The following is a 22,065-nucleotide window of genomic DNA, read 5'->3' as shown; positions in this document are numbered from 1 at the left end:
AGATGTGGCTTGATGTGTCAATTGATTGATGGTGGTTTATGGTGGTGGAGGTTAAAGCGGTGTAGTGAACGTCCAAAGGATGCGTTCCGTTCGTTGTATCGTGCGGCTGTGTTTTAGTGCCCTATGTCTGTTACGCCATCGGCATCGGTGGTGAGTTTTTTCAATAATTTTAAGTGCCGCAAACTTTACCTATGCAAAATTAAACAGTTTTTCGCGTGAGGAAAATTGCAAACTATGTAATGGGTGCGCACACAGCACCCTTAGCGGGAGAGTGGCAAATAGCGGATAGATCAAGTCATTACGACCTCAGCGCTGTGCTGAACTGAAGATGATGCTGTCGAATGCTGGAATCAATTATCGTACCCAATAATTGGAAAAACCTTCACAGATTTTCGTGCGAGCAGATAATTTAGCCTCTTAAATGATTAATTTAAAAATAATATTTATACAATTATGGGTGAATCGCACAGTGTGTTTGTGGAGGTAAAAGCTCAATTATGAAAACGTTTCTTCGAGCGGTATCCGTTGTGCATAATAAAGTAATGTGCTAAATACAATCATCCAATTCATCCGGCCGCTTGGAGGTCTAAACGCTAATAAACATTGATCTGCTTTAAGATGTGTCTTCCGAAGACAGCTGCAAGTGTTAACGGAGCTCCCGCTCTGGTGATTAATGGCTATTTTTATGCGGTGTGCAGCTACAAGATTGATACACTTGTTTTCAAAGCTGCGAAGCAAACAGCAGATAGACAGCCAGCGAATAAAGAAAAGCGCTCGCAACAGATCCGATCGTTGAAGGTGATTCTATTCTGTCGCTTGGAGTGGTTCCGTGCCCGCATAATGTAGGGGGCACCCCCCTGCTCAAAAGTAGTTCACACGAACTGCTCGTGGTAGGTTGGTAGGAGATGATCATGCTTCGCCCGCTCACCGTAGTTTGGCGAAGATGCGCGGGTACATACGTATGGAGGCTTTATACAAGCACGAGCCATCGTACCGAATGCAATCGACCCTTGTTCCATACGTTCGCCAGGAGTTGTGGGCCAGCGCGTTGGCCACAAACTACAATCTCTCTCTCTCTCTAAGGGGCCGGGGAGACGAGAAACAAAAGCGCCAGACGCAAGTACGGATGTGCGGCTTGCTGCTGCTGCGGGTGAGCACGTGCAACCGTGAGTTAGAGAACCAGAGAAAGAGGGGGCACCCCAATGATGATCATGATGATGTCGTTCGGTGTGGACAAACGGGTGCGACGAAACGGGCTGCAGGAAGAGAGGCCCAGCGATCGCGCTGTGAGACTGCAACGGGCCAAAGCGCACGAACCCCCACAACACAGCAAGATTGGTGAAGATTCAAACGATCCGATGCGACACCCGACGTGAAGCAAGCGGAGAGACGGGGGAAGGGGCATCCCTCCAACGAAAGGGGGCTCTCGTTTTGGGGTTGTTTTTCATAAAATTCAACCACACTACGAATAATGACGCTATTTGGTGTTTGAACCTTCGACACAGTGGTCGGCTGTGTCGCTGAAGTTAGTCGATCGGGTTCGTCGCTTTATCGTACGCTAAAGTTTTTCGTTCCTTGTTTCGATTCCGTGGGCAAGTTTGCCAGTGCCAGTTACACAGTGAGCAGCTTAAATTGATAAATGATCCCACGACAAGGATCGTAAAGCAAAGCAGCGGAAGGCATTGCCGGTGCCATTGGTGATTTATGCACGGAAACAGTGAGCAAAGCAAACGACGACGCAGCCAGTGACATAAGAACAGGTGCAAATGTTTGAGTTGAGGTGAAACGATCGTGCCGTTATCAACATTAGCCTGAAATCATCGTCAGCGTTACGCCCGAAATTCGCAGTGAGTGGTGAAGGTGTGATGTGATCTAATAAATCATTGCAGCCAGGGCACAATGGCGTTCGTTGATTGCAATCTTTTGCGGGAAGCAAGGAAAAAGGTGTTGACTAGAGCGTGCCTCCGTTTTAGCTTATCGGTGAAAGGCAGTGTTTGTGTGGCAGTGTGGTCTTTGTTTTTGTATTCCGTCCTCCTTTCGTAACGTTCCAATGCTAGATGGCAAGAATTCCGGGGGTGGATAACATCGTTCGATCGGGTCAAAGTAAACACAATCTCGTTTCCATGGAAACAGCGGTCTAGTGATCTCCACTTGAATGGCTTATTGATGCCTTTCGCAAACAGCGGGATTATTATTCGATCGTAGCACGGTGGATCGTAGTGTAGTGCAGCGAGACGACTTTACTTTGAAAATCGATTACACCTCGAATCGTCTGCATGATCATCAGTACGCTTCGCTTCGTTTCCGTGGAACCATGGATCTGATGAAAGGAGAATGTACTTTGTAGAATGTGACTCTAGCTGCGATCGGTTCGAGCTGGTGTCTGGAAGGGCTTTAATATCCTTCGTGCGCAATCGAGTGGCTGATAGGGAAAAGATCATTATGGCGTCATCTTTTGTGCTCCAGCCGTAGGATTGCTTAATTTCCTTCTGGCGCAACGAAACCCATCCTCACGGGTGTTGTTAATTTTCTCACACATATCGTCGCTGGTGATCTATTGTTTCGCCGTGCCGTTTAGTAGTGAAACGGGGCTTCACACCAGACACAGCTGGCGGTCGTGGTCATAAATTTGGCAGTTTTCCTTGGACCGGCGTATCGCATCCATCTTTCTGTGTGCGTGTTTTTTTTATGTTATGTTTAGGTTTCGTAGACGTTTTCGCGGCTACTGGCACGTGTTTACGAAATTATGCTAATGTGTGCTCGCACGCGGGTAAAGACAGATAACATGCTGGTGCAGACTGGGAAAGGTGGACACAAAAGTAAATCATACCATCATGAAAGGGAAGAAAATAACACAAATATGATATGCAGTAGCTTGGGGGTGCTCACAAGCTTGACGTGCGTGTTGTCGTTACCGGTTGCGTTTTGAGGCGATTGTAGAAGCAGCAGTTCGTTAATGGGCGAGCGATGTGCGATTGTTATCAAAACACTTACCACAAGATGTAGAGAGAGAGAGAGAAAAAAGGCAAATTTTTATGATTATGGCACAACGACGATGCGTGGTGCAGTCCCTGGTGCAGGAGCTATCGTTAGGCGCCGTCGGATGAGGGTAGAAAATGGAATTTTCAAGGTCTACTGCTGCTGTTGATGCTACTGTGACATAAACTTTTGTCTTTCAATAGCCCTGGGTTGACATGTTCTCCCAGGCGCAAAGGGAGAGAAAAATGAGAAATGTATGAAGATTTTCCAGTGGCCGGTTTTCTGCAAAAGTGAAGTAAGTTTCCCTGCAATTGCGCTGCAAGAGACACAACCGTTGAAGGCAAAGAAATGATGAAAATGGTAGTAACATACCAAGATACAATTCGCTTACCACGAATCAGGACGGGCAGCGGTATCAAAGAACTTGTGAAGGGAGGAGATTCATTCAATTTAAATTTTTATGATTGCTGACTGGTCGCCCCCACCCGCCCCACGGTGTTTGTGGATCCTTTTACACATGCCAGTAGCTGCAGAATGCATTCGGTGCTTGAATTTGTTGCATCGGGACGTTGGTACGTTTGTTTTGTTTATTTAGTTTTTGTGCTGAAGAATGGTTCAACTTGTGTTTCCATTTCTTCGCATTTTCCCATGCTTGGGGCACGATAGCGCGTTTGATTGTGCGTTTTTGCACTCATTGCTCTATTGCGATCATGGGTCATGGTGCACGTTATGTGTGTGTGTGAATAAGTGCGAGTGCATAGCTCATGGTACTTCGACGTGGTTGATCCTTCGGATTGAATTAGACGACAGATGAAGAAAGACAGAGAGTGAAATAAAAAATATCTACAGCCAGAAACGTTGAAATATTCTCCCAGTTTTCCCAGCAAAGAACAGCAGAAAAGGAAGTTTAATTCGATTAGAAGCATTCGGAGCTGGATCGTCTGTGGCAGGTTCAAGTGCCGTGGATTGTACAATGGATTGATATTGATTTTCTGTTTCAATTTAAAGTACACTTTTTTGCCCCGTCCCATCCCTAGTCGATAGATTGTTGTCGGTGGTCGAGATAAGAAAGCGCCTTGGCCAGACGACGGTTACGCAATCACTGCACCGTGCGAACAATAGGGAACCAGTTGATGAATGCAATTATCAGATTAATTCTGCGAAAAAGCACACTGGCGTTTGATGTGCCAGTTAAAGTCCTAAGGGGAGACTTTTTCTGCTGAAGAACTAAAGCTTTACATCAGTTTGATAGAATTGGTGTAGAAAATAAGCCTACAAAGCGAAAAAAGAACTATCGATCAAAGGATAATGTTCATGGAACTCTGTAAAAACTTGTAATCTAGCGTAGGTTGGAAGTTTTAGCACAAAATAGTTAACTGATGATGTTACATTAAATCCAGATTGCTGTCGGTTTTGCTCCATCTTAAATCTGAATCCATTTCAAAAGGTGTGGCGTCCCACCCGGTAAAGATTCATTAGATTAATGTAAAGCGTACTGCACAGTCCTGCAGTAGAGCCTCAAGCAAAGCAGAAGGGCATTTAGTTTCCTGCTGGGCTCGTCGCGGCGTAAAGCGTCATAAAAATAGATGAGAAGGGATTTGTAAACATTTTGCGTCCCTTTGCTGCTCTCCGCGTAACTGTGCGAGCGGGTAAAGTTAATTGGAAAGGTTAAATTAACGCTTGGCGAGGGTTTTTCGGTGCGCTGTGCTGTTGATTTCGTCGTGGTCGGAAGTTGTCACTATGACAACTTCAAGTGGGACACCTTAAGCGTGTTTCGCGGCAAGATATGGTGTTGAAAAGGGGTGACCGTTAAAGATTGTAATGAGTAATTAAATTTTAATTGATAATTTAAGGCGTTGCAGGGGTGTAGTGGAATTAAAATGCTGAATATCAGACGATTTATTTGGGGTAAATAGAAAATTATTCACAACTAGGTTATGTATGTTTCGTTCACGAGGACGAGAACTAATTTTTTTCGGGGGAAAAAGGCATTCATGTCGTTGCCTTGAGTGATAACCGTGGCCTCAAAAAATGATCTCAAATGACCATCAAGTGGAGATGGTCAATTTGTGAAGTATTTAGGTTGTTGCGTCATGTCTGCAGATGGCCCACAGTTCGACAAAGAAAGAGCTCCTTAATGCTCATCAAATGCAAATAACTCATGATGATAGAAAATGAATTTCATAGAAAAAAGCTGCCATTTTTTTTCGGTACGGCACAACTGTCAAATGATTGAAAATGAACAATTCTCTTTTTGTATAAAATAAGTAGCAAGAAGCAAACCATGAATAGGCGTGCTTTTCCTATTATGAATGTAGACACGCACGCACAAGTCAGGAAAATCACTTGGCCAAAAAGATCTAAAGCGGTTCATTAAGCGGTATTGCATTGGGTAATTTTACGCTTTTCACGAAATTCAATTTCCATCTTTCAAAACGTCATGAGAACGGTTGGCAGGCAACGCAAATTCGTAAAAAGCTTCAATTTTTCAACATACTTCGATCGCTTTTTTCTTCGAAAAGTGGCATCTTGAGCAGACGGTCAGGTTTACGAATCACTTTCAGATTGAAAAACGCTGACCCTGAAATGATACACACTAATTCGTTAATGGACGTTAGGTTTGATGTTTGGAAAAAATTTTCAACAGCCAAATAAATGATGCGCCGGTTAATGATACGGGAAAAGCGAGCAAGGGCATCAATTGTTGTTGCTATGGTCGCGTCAGGAAATCAATATGCCACGCATAACCCATTTCCCGAACTTGTTGGACAAACCTTCGACGAACAACTTGGAAAGGTTTGCTGAGGATAGCAGCCCCAACAACCAATCGGAACACTTGCTCTGGTTTGCTTCTGGCCACGATCCATAACCACGGTGTCTTTGTGTGTGTGTGTGTGTTGACCACATACGGCAGCGGTTCGTAGCAATCCGGAAAGATCATCCGGCAGGACACACTGGGCTCACGGTACGGTGTTGCTGCACTCGTGAAACGTGTCATTTTGAACAGGAAAGGATCGCCACCGAACGCCGATTGTCGCCGTGTAATGTTTGCGGTTAGAAAGCGACAGAGAGACACCACCTTCTGCACTGTCATGGCTCGTGTCGTTTTCCTTCGCCAGCAATTAAACTTGGACATTTGATTGCGTGTGCATAGGGTGATGTGATTTGCACGTGCATTGCCAAGAATCGATTACCTCACACACACCTACAGCTGGATCGATCAACGGTGAAGGATTGAGCATAGTTTTTATTGGATTTCCTTTGGTGGAAAAATTTTGCACCCGGAACCCCGAGGACAAACGACACGATGGTGCAAACTGTTGCAATGCAGACATGCCGGTTGCTGGTGTGTGTGTGTTTTTTCTTACATTTCCGATTGGAGGTTTGATGGAATGGTTTTGATGCAAAAATGAAACAAAAACAAACAAAAAACGATTTGAAAGTGTTAGATGGATTGGGGTTTCTCGTGAAAGAACGGACGGACTTGACACAGTTTCATACGGACAACCAATCAATTTTTCGATAGCACCAAAGTGTGATAAATAAAAATAGTCCTGCGTAGCTCATTTTCATTAAAAGCTTTAACGACACTTGACACTTTCACATTCAAATTGACAGTTTGAACCTTATGCAATCGATGAACGAATGTTGGCGCTTCCGACCATGCTTTCAACCAGAGGTCCCTATTAAACATCGAACATTGAAATTGATGCGAGGTTAACCGGATCGATTAAGTTTGCCGGAGAAATTGTTGGAAAAAAGTCACACACATTCGCGGTGTACCAAATGAATGGGATTTAGCACGAAATTGACAGACAGCGCTCGCCCAGAATGCTCAATCATCGCTCGGTAAACAGCCCACGACGCTATCAACGGGCGGATTGTGGTTTGAAGGATTTATGAGCAATGCTTGAAAAGCACACCATGGTTAATTGGTGAAGTGTGTCACAGCATCGTGCGTGTGTGTATGCAGGGGAAGAGATGTGTCCCCGGCCCGGGGTTGTAAATAATTTAGCAGAGTCGAGTATGATTTGGCGACGAACCCGACCACGACTTATTATCGGCTTTGCGGAGTGGATAAACGGACGAGAAAGACGAGACAGCGGAAGGACCAAAGTTAGGAGTACTTTGCCTGTGTCGTCTCTCTGTCAAGGCGCTTTCACTGTAAAGCTGCCATGTGGCACTAGTAATTTACAGTTCATAAAGTTCGACCCTTCAGCCGCCGGTGGATGCTGGCAGTCGTCGTCGGGCGGTGGTTGGTTGGATGGCCCAGCGAGGCCTTGCCGAAGCCACACCAAAATCGTTCATCATTATCGCGGTGGAGCGCCCGGGAGACTGCGCGTGGCGTGCAAAAAGGAATCCGGAAGCACACCCACACACACACATAAGACTATATCGCAACTTCCGCCACACACACTCACATGCACATACACTCCTATCCACACCTAGCCGCACCGATTCAACAGTCGATGATTGTAACGTGCGGCGTAACACGAATTTCATAAATTCAATTTTAATCCGCCACGGCTAAGCCGGTGGAAATTTATGGGTGTGATTTCGCCCGCACCGCAAGTGAGCGCGTGCGGTGTATCCAGGGCGTTTGGTTTGTTTTTCTCGCGCCCAACGGCAACGGCCACGGCCATCGGGTACCATGTTGGACCACAAAAACCGCGAAGGCACTTTTGCAAACCGATCGCCAATGGGTTTCCCGTTTGGGCGGGGAAAACTGCTGTCTCACCGTGGAACAGGGCGGGATTGATAAGTTTGTGGAGTGGAAAACAGACACCGGAAATGGTTTTCACTAATCTAATTTTGGTTTCCCCGAAGGATGGCATTTTGTTTTGGAACTTTGCTTACCGTACGAAGGTGTACGCACGTTTGTGGGACGTTTGACTAAAAACCCTCGCGGGCTGTAGTGGCTGGCGGTGTCCACGTGGGGGTATTATAATCTCATTTCGAAGTGGGAGATGGAAATTTATTAGCAGCTAACTACCATTCCGTGACGTTTGCGCGTTGATAAATGGCTCGCGAGCGATTTCAGAGTGGTGCGGCTGGAAAACGGAAAAGTCTTGGGGGCCATTGGGGAAAGCGCCCTAAAGATGATCGGAAAAAGTGAGTGCTCGGGCAGAAGATGATGGGTTTGGCAAGGAAAAGGCAAACGACAGATGATGTTGCAATAGAAATGAAGCTCCGCACACACACACACACACACTCGCTCACTCCGGTGCCATTCATCATTCTGTCAAATTGAAAACAACAGAGGAACAGAGGTCTGCGGAACGTGTATTGCGCGTACTGCCCGCCGTTGGCTTGGTGACGGCCGGAAGCTTTTCGGAAAGCTTCCCGCTCTATTGTCCGCTTCATTGACGGATTCGTTTTTCATTTGGCGTGCTGGTTGATGTTTGGATCCCATCTAGGGCTCGATTCCAGCTCCGATTCCAAGATTCGGTTTCATCCATGTGTTTGTGTGTGGAATGCACGATGATAATCTGCATGGGTTGATTGGTGTAAGAGATGAATTTCCATGCAAATTTTTCCCAAGCGTACGACAGAACAGAAAAATGAACAGCCCTGTGAGATAGGATCTGTGCTCCATTAATGAAAATATGACAAAACGTTCGCGAGCTACCGTAAACCCGTTTTACATTGTGTTTTCCTTATGCGCTGTGGTGATGTTTCACGGCGGATGGGAAGGTTTTGCTGGCAAAAAAAAGCGATTGCACACACCGGATTGAGAAATGTGAAGAGCTGCGCTTTAATGATCGTGTACATACATCAAAGTGCAGCGCGAGCGGTCTTGCGAGCGGGCGTAAATGATGTCTTTAATTTGAGTAGCAGACACTTTTCGGGGGGCGCCATTACGCGTTTGCCGAGCGTGGCCCGCACATTAAAGCACGGTGGCATTGAAGCTTTTAATGCGATTTAATACCACGAAACTGCCGGCCGCTAATGTCTGACGGGCCTATCGAGGTGGCTAATTCAGTTTTGGGAGGCTTACGTCAGCGGAACTCGTTTGCGACAGGATTGCGTGCGTTATGACCGACCGAGATGTCCACGAGTCCGAGAAGATGGACAGCGGAGGGAAAGTATTTGTGGATGATTGGAAAATACTTTTGCTAAGCCGAACGAAGGAAAGTTACAACCGATCGAGAACAAACTTCGATGCCAGCGATGTCATCGATTAATCGATGTCGATGTCCTAAACGATGGGACTTCTTTGCAGTCGTTCGTTTGGTAGGAAATGCGTGTCGATGGATATCAATCGACTTCAATTTATATGGCCAATGGGTTTTTCGGAGCTGGACGACGCTTGCAGCTTTCGGTTTGTGGGTAAACTCTCTTGAAAATGTGTTCTCGGGTGTTTCTTCTTTTTCAGCCTCGTGCAGCTGAGGATGTCCGAAAGGACACAAGCCATGCTGTTCGAAGAGATAGGTCCGTTGGTCCATAAAAGTTTATCGACCGCCCGAAAATTCGTAACAAATGAGCAATCGGTGTCAATATCTCTACTGTCGACGGTCTGCTAGTGCTGGTGCTGGTTCGTTTTCATGTAGATTTTGCACCTACAGGAGATGTCCTAATATTGGATTCCAGACCAGACCAACTTCGAGTGTGGAAAAATAGGCGCAAACGGAAGCGACAGAGAACGATTAATGATCCGTATCGATGATAAACATGATGTGAAAACAGATGAGCTTTTGAGTGGACCACCGGACGGAAGATGCTTATTGGAACGTAGATGTGGATTTTTCTTTTTTTTGTCTTCTCGTTGGGATATCATTAGGTTTGGACTAGTTCTATTTTTTATTCTTCGTGAAGTAGGCTAATGTTGTGACGGGATTTATTACAAAAAGAGGAAGTCGATTAAATGAGAAAGAGAGAAAAATAGTTCAAAACGTAAATACGTACAGATAGTATTCACTCGTTGTTTTGTATCCAGTCACGTAGAAGCCACAGTTGGTAACGAAGGAGTTTCAGATTCAAAATTCCACCCAACCAAGGAACTCGCATTGATCCTCTCACAATTTTAATATGATGAACATCTGCATCAATATGAATGGGAGTGTGTGTATATGTATAGATTTACCAGAAGACCATCGTAGATTGCAATAGTTGATGAAGAACCATCACAAGTGTTTTGCAGAAGCAAATGTTTTCGTAATATAATTAAGCGATTCTATAAGATAATTCCTACCCCGAAGGTCCGTATCGTACTCCGATATCAAGCGGGGAGATTTTCCAGGAATTCAAGCACACCTTCTCCTAACCTCATTTGCTCTTTCCTTCGCTTTTCATGCCATTTGATCCCGTTCAGTTAAGTTGCAACTTGACCATGTTGCCCCGTGTGCCAGTTGGGGCTAGCGATGTTACGCAAACAGCACGGCAAATTGATTATCAGCCGCGTCCGTCGCCGCATTAGCGCATTTGGAAAGGTATGATGCGCCACCCTGTGTGACAGTGGAATGCTGATGATGGACCCGATTCCTGAAGTGTGTGTGTTTGACGCATCGTTTCGATTGCATCGGATGGGGAAGATGAGGAGAAGGTTTGAAGTCTGAAGGTTTTGCTTATGCAGCACGGTACGACGATGACTTTGTTGATGAGATTGTGCACTTGAACCGGTAGCGTTTGATCAGCAACAGCAAGCGAGTGTGTCTGCACGTGTGATTGTAGATTTGCTGTTGCAGCACTGCAGCTCACCAGGAACAGCGGCCATATTATAGGTTAATAGGTGTACCATTGAACCCGTCCAGTCTGGTTTGATTATGTTAACTGAATCGACCTTTCGATATTTGATCCGTTTTGCAAAATGAAAACGTTGAAATAGATGAGCGTTTATCAGTCTTACGATTATCGGTTAAATGCCTGATAAACGTTTAGTTGTGTGGCCACAACGAGCAGAAATAAATTGTCACTGTTTGAGCTATAATGCAAGGGAAAGAAATGGGTCTCCTCTGTAACGACACAACAACCATCGGCATCCATCCATCTACCTTGAATGTGAACTAATCAAATGGTATCTCCTTGCCAGCGTTAGCCAACGGTCGAGTAGTGAACGCTTCGACCAAGTCGTCAGCAGCTAGTATTTATTTGTTGTGCCGTTCCAAATCCTAATAAGTTAATCCGTGCGTATTTATATAGTCACGTCTCGAAAGGCCTCACGGCAGTCGTTCGTCGGAGTTTTGTGGGAAAAGTTAGCTTCCAGTGAAAGCGCTACGGCTGAAAGTGATAGTGATTCATGGTCCCCTTGATGGACTTAACGAAAGATCTGGCGCCGAGTCGTCGTCGTCGGTCGGGTAGGGAGATAATCATCGGAGGGAAAATTATATCTCTATAAATATTTTCCCATCGGCGGCACTAAAACGGTTCATTTTTTTCATTTTTCTTGTAGAAGGTAGAACCGAACCAGAAGCCAGCAGAAGCAATTGGATATGGTAGGTCGGTTTTTTTTGTGTCGCTCTTTCGCCCCACCCGTCCTGTTTCACCGTTTTGTTCAGCATCTGGTGCCGGATCTCGGCGCTGTGTAAGTGCTCGTTCCGGAGAAATTTATTGGCGCTATCATGCTGAAATCAGGTACTGCCACTTCTGCGCTATGTTCTGTCTGATGCAGCCAGATTCCTACCAGTGCTCTTTACCAGCGTCAGGTGAAAATGGCCTGCATCGTTCGTGGCTGGGGGAGCAGTGTGGGGAAGAATTTTTTAAATAAATAAAAGCAAAACTGTTTTAAACTCCAATAACACTTAACGACTAAACCAGAGCCCTGGTGCACACCGCAGCCGGGCCAGCGAAGTGATACGGTTCTGGGGACTTACGGCAAAGTATCCTTGCAGAGAGATAGCGTGTGACGAGCCCAGCACACGAATAGCCACATGGTCGGTGAACGGATGGCTTTTCGTGGAAAGATAGTTGCAAGAAGCAGCAACTATGAGCACACGGCCGTTAGTGATGTATAAAGGAAGTTCGCCGTACCCACAGATGGCACGACCGAGTGGCGAATGGAGCTCGTGGTTTGACTTTACTGGGTTTGAGCTTGTTTTTCTGCACCGTTCTGGCTATAGGTGCCAGATCCGTACATTTCATCAAGAAAACCACCTTTTCCTTTCCCCCGTAACGCTTTTTTGGTCCTGCCCATTCACAAGACGGAGAAAACATTGTAAAGAAATATAGTACGGTTGAAAATAACGTTCTGCTCATGAATATTAATTTCGATATTGTTGTTACCCCGGCAGCGCGCTTTCATCCAAGTGTGCGTAGATTTTAGTGGAGCTCCGTCCGACCGGTCGTCGGAGCTTTTTAACGCTCGGTCACGTTGTGCAGAACGGTTACAATAGCTACCGGTCCGGTTGCAGGCTGAAGTTAATTTTTATTGTTTTAAAATTATCAATTATCGTAAATTCGGGCACTTTTCTCACGCTTTGGCACCCCGGGAGCGAGCAACGGGCCCAAGATGGAAGGTGCCATTTTACTGCAAGAGGTATGGAATTAATTTAGTCAAACAGAGATCGTAGGATCTGTTGGAGCGTAAATTAATTGTTTACGGTTGGGCCCATTTCAATTCGTCCGTTAAACATTCTTGCCACATTTATGCCGTAATCGAGTGTGGTAATAATGAATAAACAGAGTTCAAATGTGCCCGTAGCGTGAGCGTGAAATTGTTCCGGCGTTATAAAAATAATGAATAAAGCAACGTCATAAAATTAGCTACCTCGAATAGTGGAGTTCCGGAGGAAAAACACATTTAAAAGGAGAGTGTCTGTTAGGAAGGAACACATTTTTACAGTGTAGTGCAGCGGACAGGCCTCGCACTTTGAAATGCACCGAAAAGTGAAGCAGCACGGGACTCTTTAGGAGCTGCTCCTTGTACAGGAGGAATTCACGAGTGAGAACTAATGAAGACTAATGATGGCCGGTATTTTTGTAGCAGCAGCAAGAGCGCACTATACCGAAAGTTCACTTGAAACGAACTGTGCGCCTTCTTGGGTCGTTCGGTGTACTTGCCGCTTAGCACGGATACGTTTCGTATTTCGTACTCGCCAAGCTAAGAGCACTTCATTCCATATGGCCCCCGGGTCCGGTGCAAATTGTTTCACGTTGAGTCGTCCAGCAGCTGGACGACTGTAGTCGTTGAGAGGACTCGTACTTCTCCGGGTGGACACAATGTGGCTAATGAATAATTGACCGTGGTTTCTACATGGAGACTACGACGACGACGACGACGATGTCGATCTCGAGAGTGAACCACCGGAGCTGTGGGAGTTGTCGAAAAAGATTCGACGTGCGACGGTTTGCTGACGCAGACACTGGCACTGGAAATGGAATGTGTCGTCGTCGGTGTCGTCTTTTGCGTCGGATGCCGACCGCGTACGAGCTCATCAAAATCCTGCAATAGATTCAGCATCAGCTGCGTTTGCAGGATAGCTTCATCTTTGGTTGATTACGGTCGGACAGCGAGGGCATCGTATCCCGGGACTGGGAGAATGATGTGGTTTTGTGGTATTTTTGCAAACATTCTGTGACGATTCTATTTTGGGGAGTCAGATTTCACTGCACCACCACTGGGTCACCCTTTTTTCGGGCTGGGTAGAGTGGCATATCAGCACTATCGTCGGCAATTTTGGACTGAGTGCTGGCTAATTGATCGACATAAAGTCCGATAGTGGCGGTGAATATGCTGTCACTTGTTAGTACTTTAGGAGAATTACTGAAAGCAGTGCCCCTCGGTGAAACTCGGTGTGAATGAAAATGGAGATAAAAGGTAGAAAAAGTAGCTTTTAAATTTACCACGGAACGTGAAAATAAATGTTTTATTATCAAGAAAAAGAAGCATACCAGAACACCAACCAATGCTATCAATCAAAACTCCTTTTTGTGCGCTATTTATGGCTCCAGTGAAACGAAACACACACGAAACACTCTTAAAACCATATTTATTATTAACTGAAACGTCTAATGGTTCGAGACGCGACTGTGGGCATTTAGGAAAAGCTGTCAGGTTCTCAGATGAAGTATAAATTTTTCATTGAACTCCCGCTGCTGTTTCGTTCGAGCCAGACTTTACTCGCCGAGAGCTCGTCGGTGTTTGTTTACCAACGGCAGTACAGAACATATCACATGGTGCTACCAGCTAGTGCACGATCGTCTGTAAAGACGCCGGAACATTCAAGGGACAATCCTTCAAATCCTTGACAAACACTCGCCACAGCCGGGAGTCGTCTGGGGAGAGGTTCAATGAACGGGTAACGGGTTCGTAGGTGGGTTTTTGGTTGTGCAATAATTTTTCGCACCTCACTAGCCACAGTTTCTTTATCGCTTGTCTTTGCAAAAGTGGAAGCGGAGGAAGGTTTCCCGTTATGACGAGGGTTCACGGTTGCTCGGTTGTATCTAGCGTCCGAAAACAAAACCGAACCAAACCATAACGGACGGGAGATGGTTTTTTGAGTTTAAGAATGTGAGAAGCGCGGGGAAGCTTGAGGTCTAGGGAGTGTATAAAGCCGTGAGATCTTACAGGTGTTTTGTCTGGTAGGAGGAGGGAAAGAACGATGGTTTTGTCATGAATGTACCGCCGGAATACTGAATCACCTCTGGACGAAGCTTTCGAGGAAAGCTAAGGAGTAGCAAGCTGTTGAAGACTGGTTCGCCTGAAGACGGTTCGCAGAATCACCGGGAAGATATTCTACGGGACGCTTTTTTTCCGGCACGAAGGACGTTTGAGTAACGAAGTGCAACAGAATCGTAAAAAGGGTTTACCCGGTGGAGAGTTGGACGTATTCAGCACAGCATAGCATTTGTTTCTATTTTGTATGACTTCAATTATTACTTTCTATTCCTTTGTCATCATTTTTCATCATTCTCGTCGGGGTTCGGTGGTCCCCGTCTCGTTTGTCTATCCGGATGCTTTATTCAGCCCCGGTTACCACTATTTACCGTCGTAGATTTAACACCGGTTTCTTTGGGTGTTGGGTTTTACAATGTGTCCTTTGCTGCTGCTGCTCTCAATCTCTCTCTCTCCTTCTCTCGTTCCTTCTGTTGCCACAAAGATTGGCTAGCCGGGCTGCGGAGTATGAGTGTCAGCGAGGTGCGGTCAATGGGTAACCCATCCATCCATCCTATGTTGGAAGCTCCCCAGTCGGTGCAGGTCAGGAAAGGGACTCGGTTACCTTTGAAAAAAGATACCTGCTTCGGGTGACACGACGCCATAACACAATGGCACTTGGGTTTCCTTTTTATCCCTTTAATTTTCTTCCATGTTGTTGTTTCATTATTATTTAGCTTGCCTTTCCCTCAGGCCATCCTCGACCAGCGTGAATCATGATCCTTCAGCTGTGTTTTGCCCGGGGGCAAGTACCATTCAGCCATTCAGTCAACAATCTGCTATCGCTAGGCAAAAGGTTTTTGTTGCCACTTTTCACTAGCTTCGGATTCGGTTCCTTGAAAACGGGAGGTCCTTTCACTACTTCGTTCGTTTGTTTGCTTTTTTTTTGCCCCCTGTTGTGTAGTCACCATCCCTTGACCGGAGCACCCGAGTAAGGAACCTGAAACTGTCGAGGATGTTTACGTGGGTGGTTTGTTTTGTCCTTGCGTACACGGGGCAAAACAAAGCTCTTCTCACGCTTGTACTCTCGCTCTCGGGAGACTTCCTCCACTGCTGCGAAGGTGACCGAGCGGAAACGGAAGTGTGGCGTTTGGTTGTGTGAAGAATCATCAACAACAACAGTAGCAGCAGCAAGCGTAACAATAACAAAAGACAACAGAAAGTAACTCACCACGAGCACACCCAGCGTTGGGGCCAAAACGGGTAAATGTACGGCAAAGTGAAGAGAAAACAAAGACATCTTTATTTATTCGGCTTCCTTCGGGGGATAGACTCTGCCTCACCGCACACCTTGTGCAACTTGTGCCGCATGACCAATGCGAGTGGAGGGACCGTCCGAAAAGCTTTTCTTGGACGGCCCGAAGCAGAAAGGATTCTTTTCGCACGCCAACAAGCTGAAGGCATCGAGGGTTGATTTACATTTGTCAGCATGCTTTCGGGTTTGGCTCTGTGTGTGTGTGTGTGTGCTTTGTTTAAATTAAAATTTTTCCGAGAGGAAATTGGAAAACGTGATGCACGACAAAGGGCGTCGTGCGTTTCGTCCAGCTCAGGGATTGTCCGGTGAGGAAGATTGAGTTGCCTTTAATTGACCGTACCGTTGTAAAGGCGAAGTGGAAAAGCTACACTCGAGCGTAGTCTTCTGGTATTCGGTAGAGGTTTACTGTAGCATGCAGAGTAGTGTAGAGATCCATCCCGTTTCGAAGCATTGCCTCTGCACAGGTGGCTGATTGACCGTTGCTAACCACCGTCTTGCTAACTCAATGAAACGTGGCCAATATCGAGAAATGGTTGATTTGTGCTCGATGAGTGTTGATGTGTAGAAAGTGGCGCCTTCAGCGCTGCTAATAAATTAATCAACATTTACCTAGGACGTTCTGACGAAGCGGTCATATGAAAAGGTATTTACTTGAGTGAATGCACTACGTTGCAAGCGCATACCGCGTTGATTGGGAACGCGTGTAAATGGTGCATTTCGCCAAATACTTTGATTCCTACCAAGTGCACATAATCATTGAAATGCTCAATTTCATAAACTACATTTCATCAGTAATTCAGCAGCGATGATACCATTCTACCAATTCAGGGCAATACCAATCGCATATGACCACACGCTCAAAACAGAATCCAGAGGCCTACCGAGGTTCATTCGGGATATCAATTGCATTTACCATGCACAGAACTCTTTGGAGGTTTTCCATGATACTTTTCTTGGTACCTTGACCGGCATTTGGAATCGATACACACACACACATACAGGGGTTATTGTTTTGTGCGTAGTGACATGAATACGAAGCCAGTTCCGAACCGGTGCAAACAATGATGATCTCCTCGAGGGGGTTGCATCGAGCGTATCAGAACACTGTGGAGCGTTTGGACGAAAGTTTATCACACATGGTTGGGTTCGATCCGATACGAAGTGGTTCGATGAATTGTGAGGAAGCTCGGAGAAAACGTAGGGCAGTTCCGGTTTCCTTACGAGCACCATTAGTGGTGAAAGGTGGTGTGTACGTGTGTATTTATGTGTTGTGGACGAACGTGGACGTTGTCCAAGGCGATGCTGCTATCTATAATCGGATAAACATATGATAAAGTGAGAATAATAAATCAATGCGGATGATATTTTCCTCCGGACGCGTAGATGCCGGATGCTCCGGGGAGTGCTTATGGGACTTTTTGGCACAAAGATTCTGGACGACACCAACGAATGGCAGCCTGGACCATGAATAAGTTTCGGCCTCATTATAACAAATGTCGACCGAATGACAACAGCTGCCATACAGAGAGATAAAGAGAGAGAGGAACAAAAGTTTCGTACAAAACAAAACTTTTGCCCACACCGAAACACGTGCGTTATGCATTGAATTTCAATTTTCCTAACCGAACGAACGAGCATGCCGGCACACAGAAATGCCCCACAGCAGCTTCGACGGGGGTTTCGAGCTGCAGTTTGGGCACGCACGCTGACTGCACGAAGCTGGGTGGATAAATAATATCTTTACCCCGAGTGTTCTCACATCGCAGGATGTGGGTGACCACAGCAACGGGTGCAACGGGACTGGATGAGCTTAAGGAAGATCATTTGCGGGTAACAACACAGCATCGGATGCGAAGTGAGAATGCCCGGTACCGTGTGCATTGCAACAAAAGAAGTGAATGACCAAAATTCTGATTTTCATTCGGTTTAATTACGTTCCAGCTATGGGGTACGGTTTGGATTCACCCACGCTGGCAGGGACTGTGACCGGTTGTACGAAAAGTCACCGTGGCCAGGGCCAATCCAACCGAAACATTCGGTTAGCATTGTCTTGATTTTTGGGAATGGAGAATGCATTTCGTGTTTGGAGTGTTGGTGTTTGACCAACAAGCGTAGGGCAGTATGTCTGCATGGAAATGTAATTTCTCCATATCGACAGCATCGTTCGTGGGGTATGCCGTTTGGCAGTGGAAGGTGTCTGATCTAATAATGTTGCGGTTCTTCGTTTCTTCGTTCTTACAGGCGCATCGGTAGAGGAACTCGATCGAATTACAGGATGAAGGTTTCACTGTACATAATATTAATCTCGATCTTGCTCAGCAAGCACTACGCGTTATCGCACATAATCAGGGTGAGTTTGGAAGACAAAGGCCACGGACGTTTTACTGATACGTTTACCCTTTCCGTTCTGCTCATAGAAACGGCAGCTCTTTCGCGAGCAAGTGCTGCCGCATGCTGGAGGTAAAATACCGGATTCAGCGTTTTTAACCGATCGTCTTGCACTGAACCGACTGCAAAAGGATGGTATCGCTGTCCCGGACGGTGTACTGCTCGAGCAGCGCCAGTACCAGGTGTACCCGCACACACATCGCACGGTAAGGCCAACGTTCCGTGTCGTCCAAACGCCGGACAATCGGTACACGTCGCCGGAGGGAGAGTACAACCACAATACGCTGGCGACGGTCGATACGACGTACTTGATTCCGCACCCGGGTGACAAATTGTTGCTGCATGATGCCCATCCACAACATCAGCATCATCGTCAGCCACATTACGTTGTTCCGAAGGTACCGATTTTAAAGGAGTTTCGGCTACCGAACTATGCGCTATTTAATTTCGACTACAAGAATAAGAAGATTCCTTCCACGTTCAAAACCTATGGCCATCCGTTGAAGTTGGATGGTGGATGGCCTCAACGATTACCTCAAGACTTTGTAAGCTACCATGCAGGTAAGGTGTAATGTACGGCTTGTAGGCAACAAATTGCATAGCTTTGGGCGTTTCCACTGTACGGGTAATTCGATTCGATTCGTTGCAGCTGGCGGTAATGGTCACAATTATCCATCAGCCCATCCCGTCGTACAGGCACCGTACGGTGGCGATGGCTGGAACGGTGGCTGGATACCGTCCACCGGTGGGACATCTGGCGAGTCGTTTTCCACGGTAAGTTGTATGTTCGACAAAATCAGTGCCGCTTCGTTTTGTAGCCTAATCGGTTTCGCGAAGTGCTCACGAATCGTATCATTCAATTATTCTGTCAACGTCCGTCCCCATAGCAACAAACGCTTGGCAGCTTCGAGGACTATTACAGTCAGTTGAACGATAAGCACCGCTTCTACCGTAACGTGGGCGAACCGAAACGCGCGGCCAGTCCGAGCCCAGTACCGAAGGCCGGCACCATATTGCAGCGTGATCGTCAACGTGGCCATCCGCAACGCCATCAAGCTTAAAATTGACTTCCTGTGACGGGAGTGGAACTGCGATGCTGTCGTCATCCGCTCGCGACCGTTGGTCGTTGACGCCGTCATCCCGGAAGTGTAGTAGGGCAGGCTAGCATAACTGACGGAAGATGATTCCACTCATTCATCCATTTCACCGTACATTAGACATAAGGACGTTGCGGGAGTTGCGATAGGCGATCTAAAGGACCTAGTGCGGGCTGCTACGCGGGCCACTACCTGCTGCCGGCTGATGGTGAGATTAATAGAGTGATTGACGGGATCAAACGCCAAAATGCCGAGCACCGTGGCGGCCGCTGCGCAGTGCTCCGAGCGACCGAACAATAAACACGCAAAAGAACGTTTGCTTTTGCCGCGTTGGAGATTGTGATTAGATAAGTGACCATAACGAAAATAAAAAGAGAATGTTCAAGTACACACCACCGAAGTAGCGGGAAGCAGTGAGAGATGAGTGAAATAATAAAGCACTGAATGAAGATAAGTATCGGGCATCCTCCCGTGTCGCTCCAGGGGGACAGTGACACGATGATACAGCCAACAATCATGCCCCACCAAACGTCCTTGACATTTGAAGCCAACAACTGGCTGGAAAGTTGATACGAAGACTTCACTGCTCACTGTGTGTGTGTTTTTTTTTCTAGCGTCTCCGGTTCATTTCCATTTCAGGTTTTCTGGGCGTCCTTTCGCTTTGAATATCCGCCGACTTGACCGTTGACAGGAGAACGGAGTATCACATTCCTGCATTCACGCGCTTTAATGATGCGGGTGTGTTTGTAGGGGGAACAAGGTCTGTCTTTTCCATAGCTCATCAACGGCAAAGCGTGCGAGGGAGAAGGCAGCAAGAGCGAGGCGTGGGAAAACTGCTCCATCATCCGTGACGTAAATTGGGCAGTCGGACAGACGAAAACAAGGCTAGCACCAGAGAAAAACAGGCCACCGGTGTTGGAAAACCATTGGGGCACCATAATGATATGCAAAATATTGCAATAAATTGAATGTCGGATTCTTTCATTTCATGCTTCTCTGTGTCCGGGTGTGTCCGGGAAAGCGAATGAAGCCGATGTGCTTTTGCAAGGACGATTGAGCATGATGGAGGCGCCCAGTGGTTGATGGAGGCGCCTGGTGCTTTATCGAATTTGAAGGTGCTGGATGCTGGAGCACGGGGAGATGAGTGCGTATTATCTCCGGGTGTAAATCTCGTTCCATTTTCCCACCATAGCTACAGATAGGAAGTTAGGCAGGGCGGGATCTACGATTACATGCGGCAGATAATGCGGATGGGTGTGAAACGAACGAAACAGGACCCACACACTGAGCAGGCATTAAGAACGGCCTCGATTGTGGTGCCATTGTACAAACATATGAATAATGAAGAACCAATAAACCATTCACCTGGAGGGCGGCACTGAATTGGGACCCTTGCTGATAAGCGTCCACTTCCTCCTCCTTTTTGCTTCGATCCTTCCGCAAAGGAGTTTCGTACACGTTACTGTCAATTTGTTGTTGAGCTTTGCATTTATTATTGATTTGTTCGGGTGTACGATATGGTGAGCCCGATAGAGTGAGCAGTGTCTGGGTGGTAGATAATGAAATCAATTTAGTTTTGCGTTAAATATTCATAGACGTCAAATTGAAATTAACGACTATGGGCCTGGGTAAAAGGCGATGCTTGTTTGCTTGTGCTGTTGTTGCTGGTTCTAGAAAATAAAATCAGCAAACACACTGAAGGCAGTGGGCTTGTTTGGACAATGAGTTTACACGTACACACATATACACACACACACACACGCAAGCGCGTGTACACACAAAGTCATCTTCACCTGCAGGGAGCGTTGAATGGAAAACTTTTTCTCGGAAAAACTTACACCGGCATTCGTTTCAGTTTGCTCGTGTGCTTTCGAGCGCCGGGCGTAAAGTTTTGTGAAAGACGGTCAAACGGCTCGTTTTCGAGGTCAATGCAAAAGAATAGCATGAAAATAGGACACGGCTGTAAGGCATGTGCTACAAAGTATTGTTCCTACCGAGCTCCTGAAGCTGGAAGCCAAAAAGTCAAACTTTTTACTGGTAGATCGAGTGGTGGCTGCTGATTTGTTAAGGGCGGTACTTGCCAGTGAAAAGCTTTCTTTCTCCTTAGGGTGTGCGCTCGCAAAAGTGTGCCAGAGGGTGTGGTTCATCAAGTCTAACGAGGGCAGCAAGAGACGGATCGAGTTCGGGAGAGTGCTGGATTGTCGGAATTGTTGAAATTTTCAAATGAAACAAATGATCAGTCACAATCAAGTGGCTGAAAGTATGGTCAACTGTCCCTGGCCAGTGCGAAACCACAAGATGGAGTACACCGAGTGCAAGTTTCAAGCTTGTTAACGGTAGGATTTGAAGCGGGGAAATAACACAAGAAGTGAGCTCTTGCGATGGGATACACGATGGGAAACAGTTTTTACACTCTTATGTCTGGGCAAAGGATTTGGAACCAAGCGACCAGAGGTCCGACAAACTATTCCCGAGAACAATTTATCAACAGTTAATTTTGCCCTTTTCTCTTCATTTGCTTTTGGGTGGTAGGGCGATTTTGTGTGGAAATGCAATCAGTGTTTTCGTTGCGAGGTGAACGAGAAGCTAGAGGCATTCGGCAAACCAGCATAATGATGTTGATGGCAATGATGATTAAGAAGCCATTGCAGTGGTAAGTGGTGTCTACTCCCTCCGACAAGATAAGATATGTTTAGAAGGCTCTAAATCTATGCACACACTCACATTTTCCACTGGGCACAGTCTGTTGCGTTGGC

General features: G+C 46.4%; 3 protein-coding genes and 1 long non-coding RNA gene across 5 annotated transcripts in view; 1 reads left to right on the top strand and 3 right to left on the bottom strand.

Moving 5' to 3' along the window:
* LOC126559085 (peptidoglycan-recognition protein LB) overlaps window positions 1-17,029 on the bottom strand; it is a 64,274-nt gene extending 47,245 nt beyond the window's left edge. Inside the window, exon 1 of the mRNA XM_050215193.1 lies at window positions 17,022-17,029. The gene's annotated coding sequence lies outside the window, so the exon portion shown is untranslated. The remainder of the gene's footprint in view (window positions 1-17,021) is intronic.
* The window catches only part of LOC126559895 (uncharacterized), a 258,820-nt gene that overhangs the window by 56,742 nt on the left and 180,013 nt on the right, over window positions 1-22,065 (bottom strand). The gene's annotated exons all lie outside the window — the stretch shown is intronic.
* The window catches only part of LOC126559073 (ras-related protein Rab-8A), a 176,513-nt gene that overhangs the window by 41,032 nt on the left and 113,416 nt on the right, over window positions 1-22,065 (bottom strand). Inside the window, exon 1 of one of the 2 annotated variants that reach the window (XM_050215177.1) lies at window positions 12,090-12,093. The exons of the other annotated variant lie outside the window; for it this stretch is intronic. The gene's annotated coding sequence lies outside the window, so the exon portion shown is untranslated. Of the gene's footprint in view, window positions 1-12,089; window positions 12,094-22,065 lie in introns of those variants that run through there. 2 annotated transcript variants of the gene reach the window in all.
* LOC126558647 (uncharacterized) lies at window positions 18,075-19,563 on the top strand. The gene is made up of 4 exons (XM_050214699.1): window positions 18,075-18,174; window positions 18,242-18,773; window positions 18,862-18,986; window positions 19,100-19,563. The coding sequence occupies exons 1-4, from the start codon at window positions 18,100-18,102 to the stop codon at window positions 19,271-19,273; spliced, it is 906 nt and encodes a 301-aa protein (XP_050070656.1). The 5' UTR covers window positions 18,075-18,099; the 3' UTR covers window positions 19,274-19,563.

The sequence above is a fragment of the Anopheles maculipalpis genome, chromosome 2RL, assembly GCF_943734695.1.
Source record: "Anopheles maculipalpis chromosome 2RL, idAnoMacuDA_375_x, whole genome shotgun sequence".
Taxonomy (NCBI): domain Eukaryota; kingdom Metazoa; phylum Arthropoda; class Insecta; order Diptera; family Culicidae; genus Anopheles; species Anopheles maculipalpis.
Note: the sequence above shows the minus strand (reverse complement) of the source record. Positions and strands in the feature narration are given on the sequence as shown.

Excerpts from the sequence above, each read along its gene's own strand:
- LOC126558647 (XM_050214699.1), top strand. The coding sequence starts at position 18,100 with ATGAAGGTTTCACTGTACATAATATTAATCTCGATCTTGCTCAGCAAG. Across the intron at positions 18,175-18,241 it reads CGTTATCGCACATAATCAGG|AAACGGCAGCTCTTTCGCGA; the intron begins GTGAGTTTGGAA and ends TTCTGCTCATAG. Across the intron at positions 18,987-19,099 it reads CTGGCGAGTCGTTTTCCACG|CAACAAACGCTTGGCAGCTT; the intron begins GTAAGTTGTATG and ends CCGTCCCCATAG.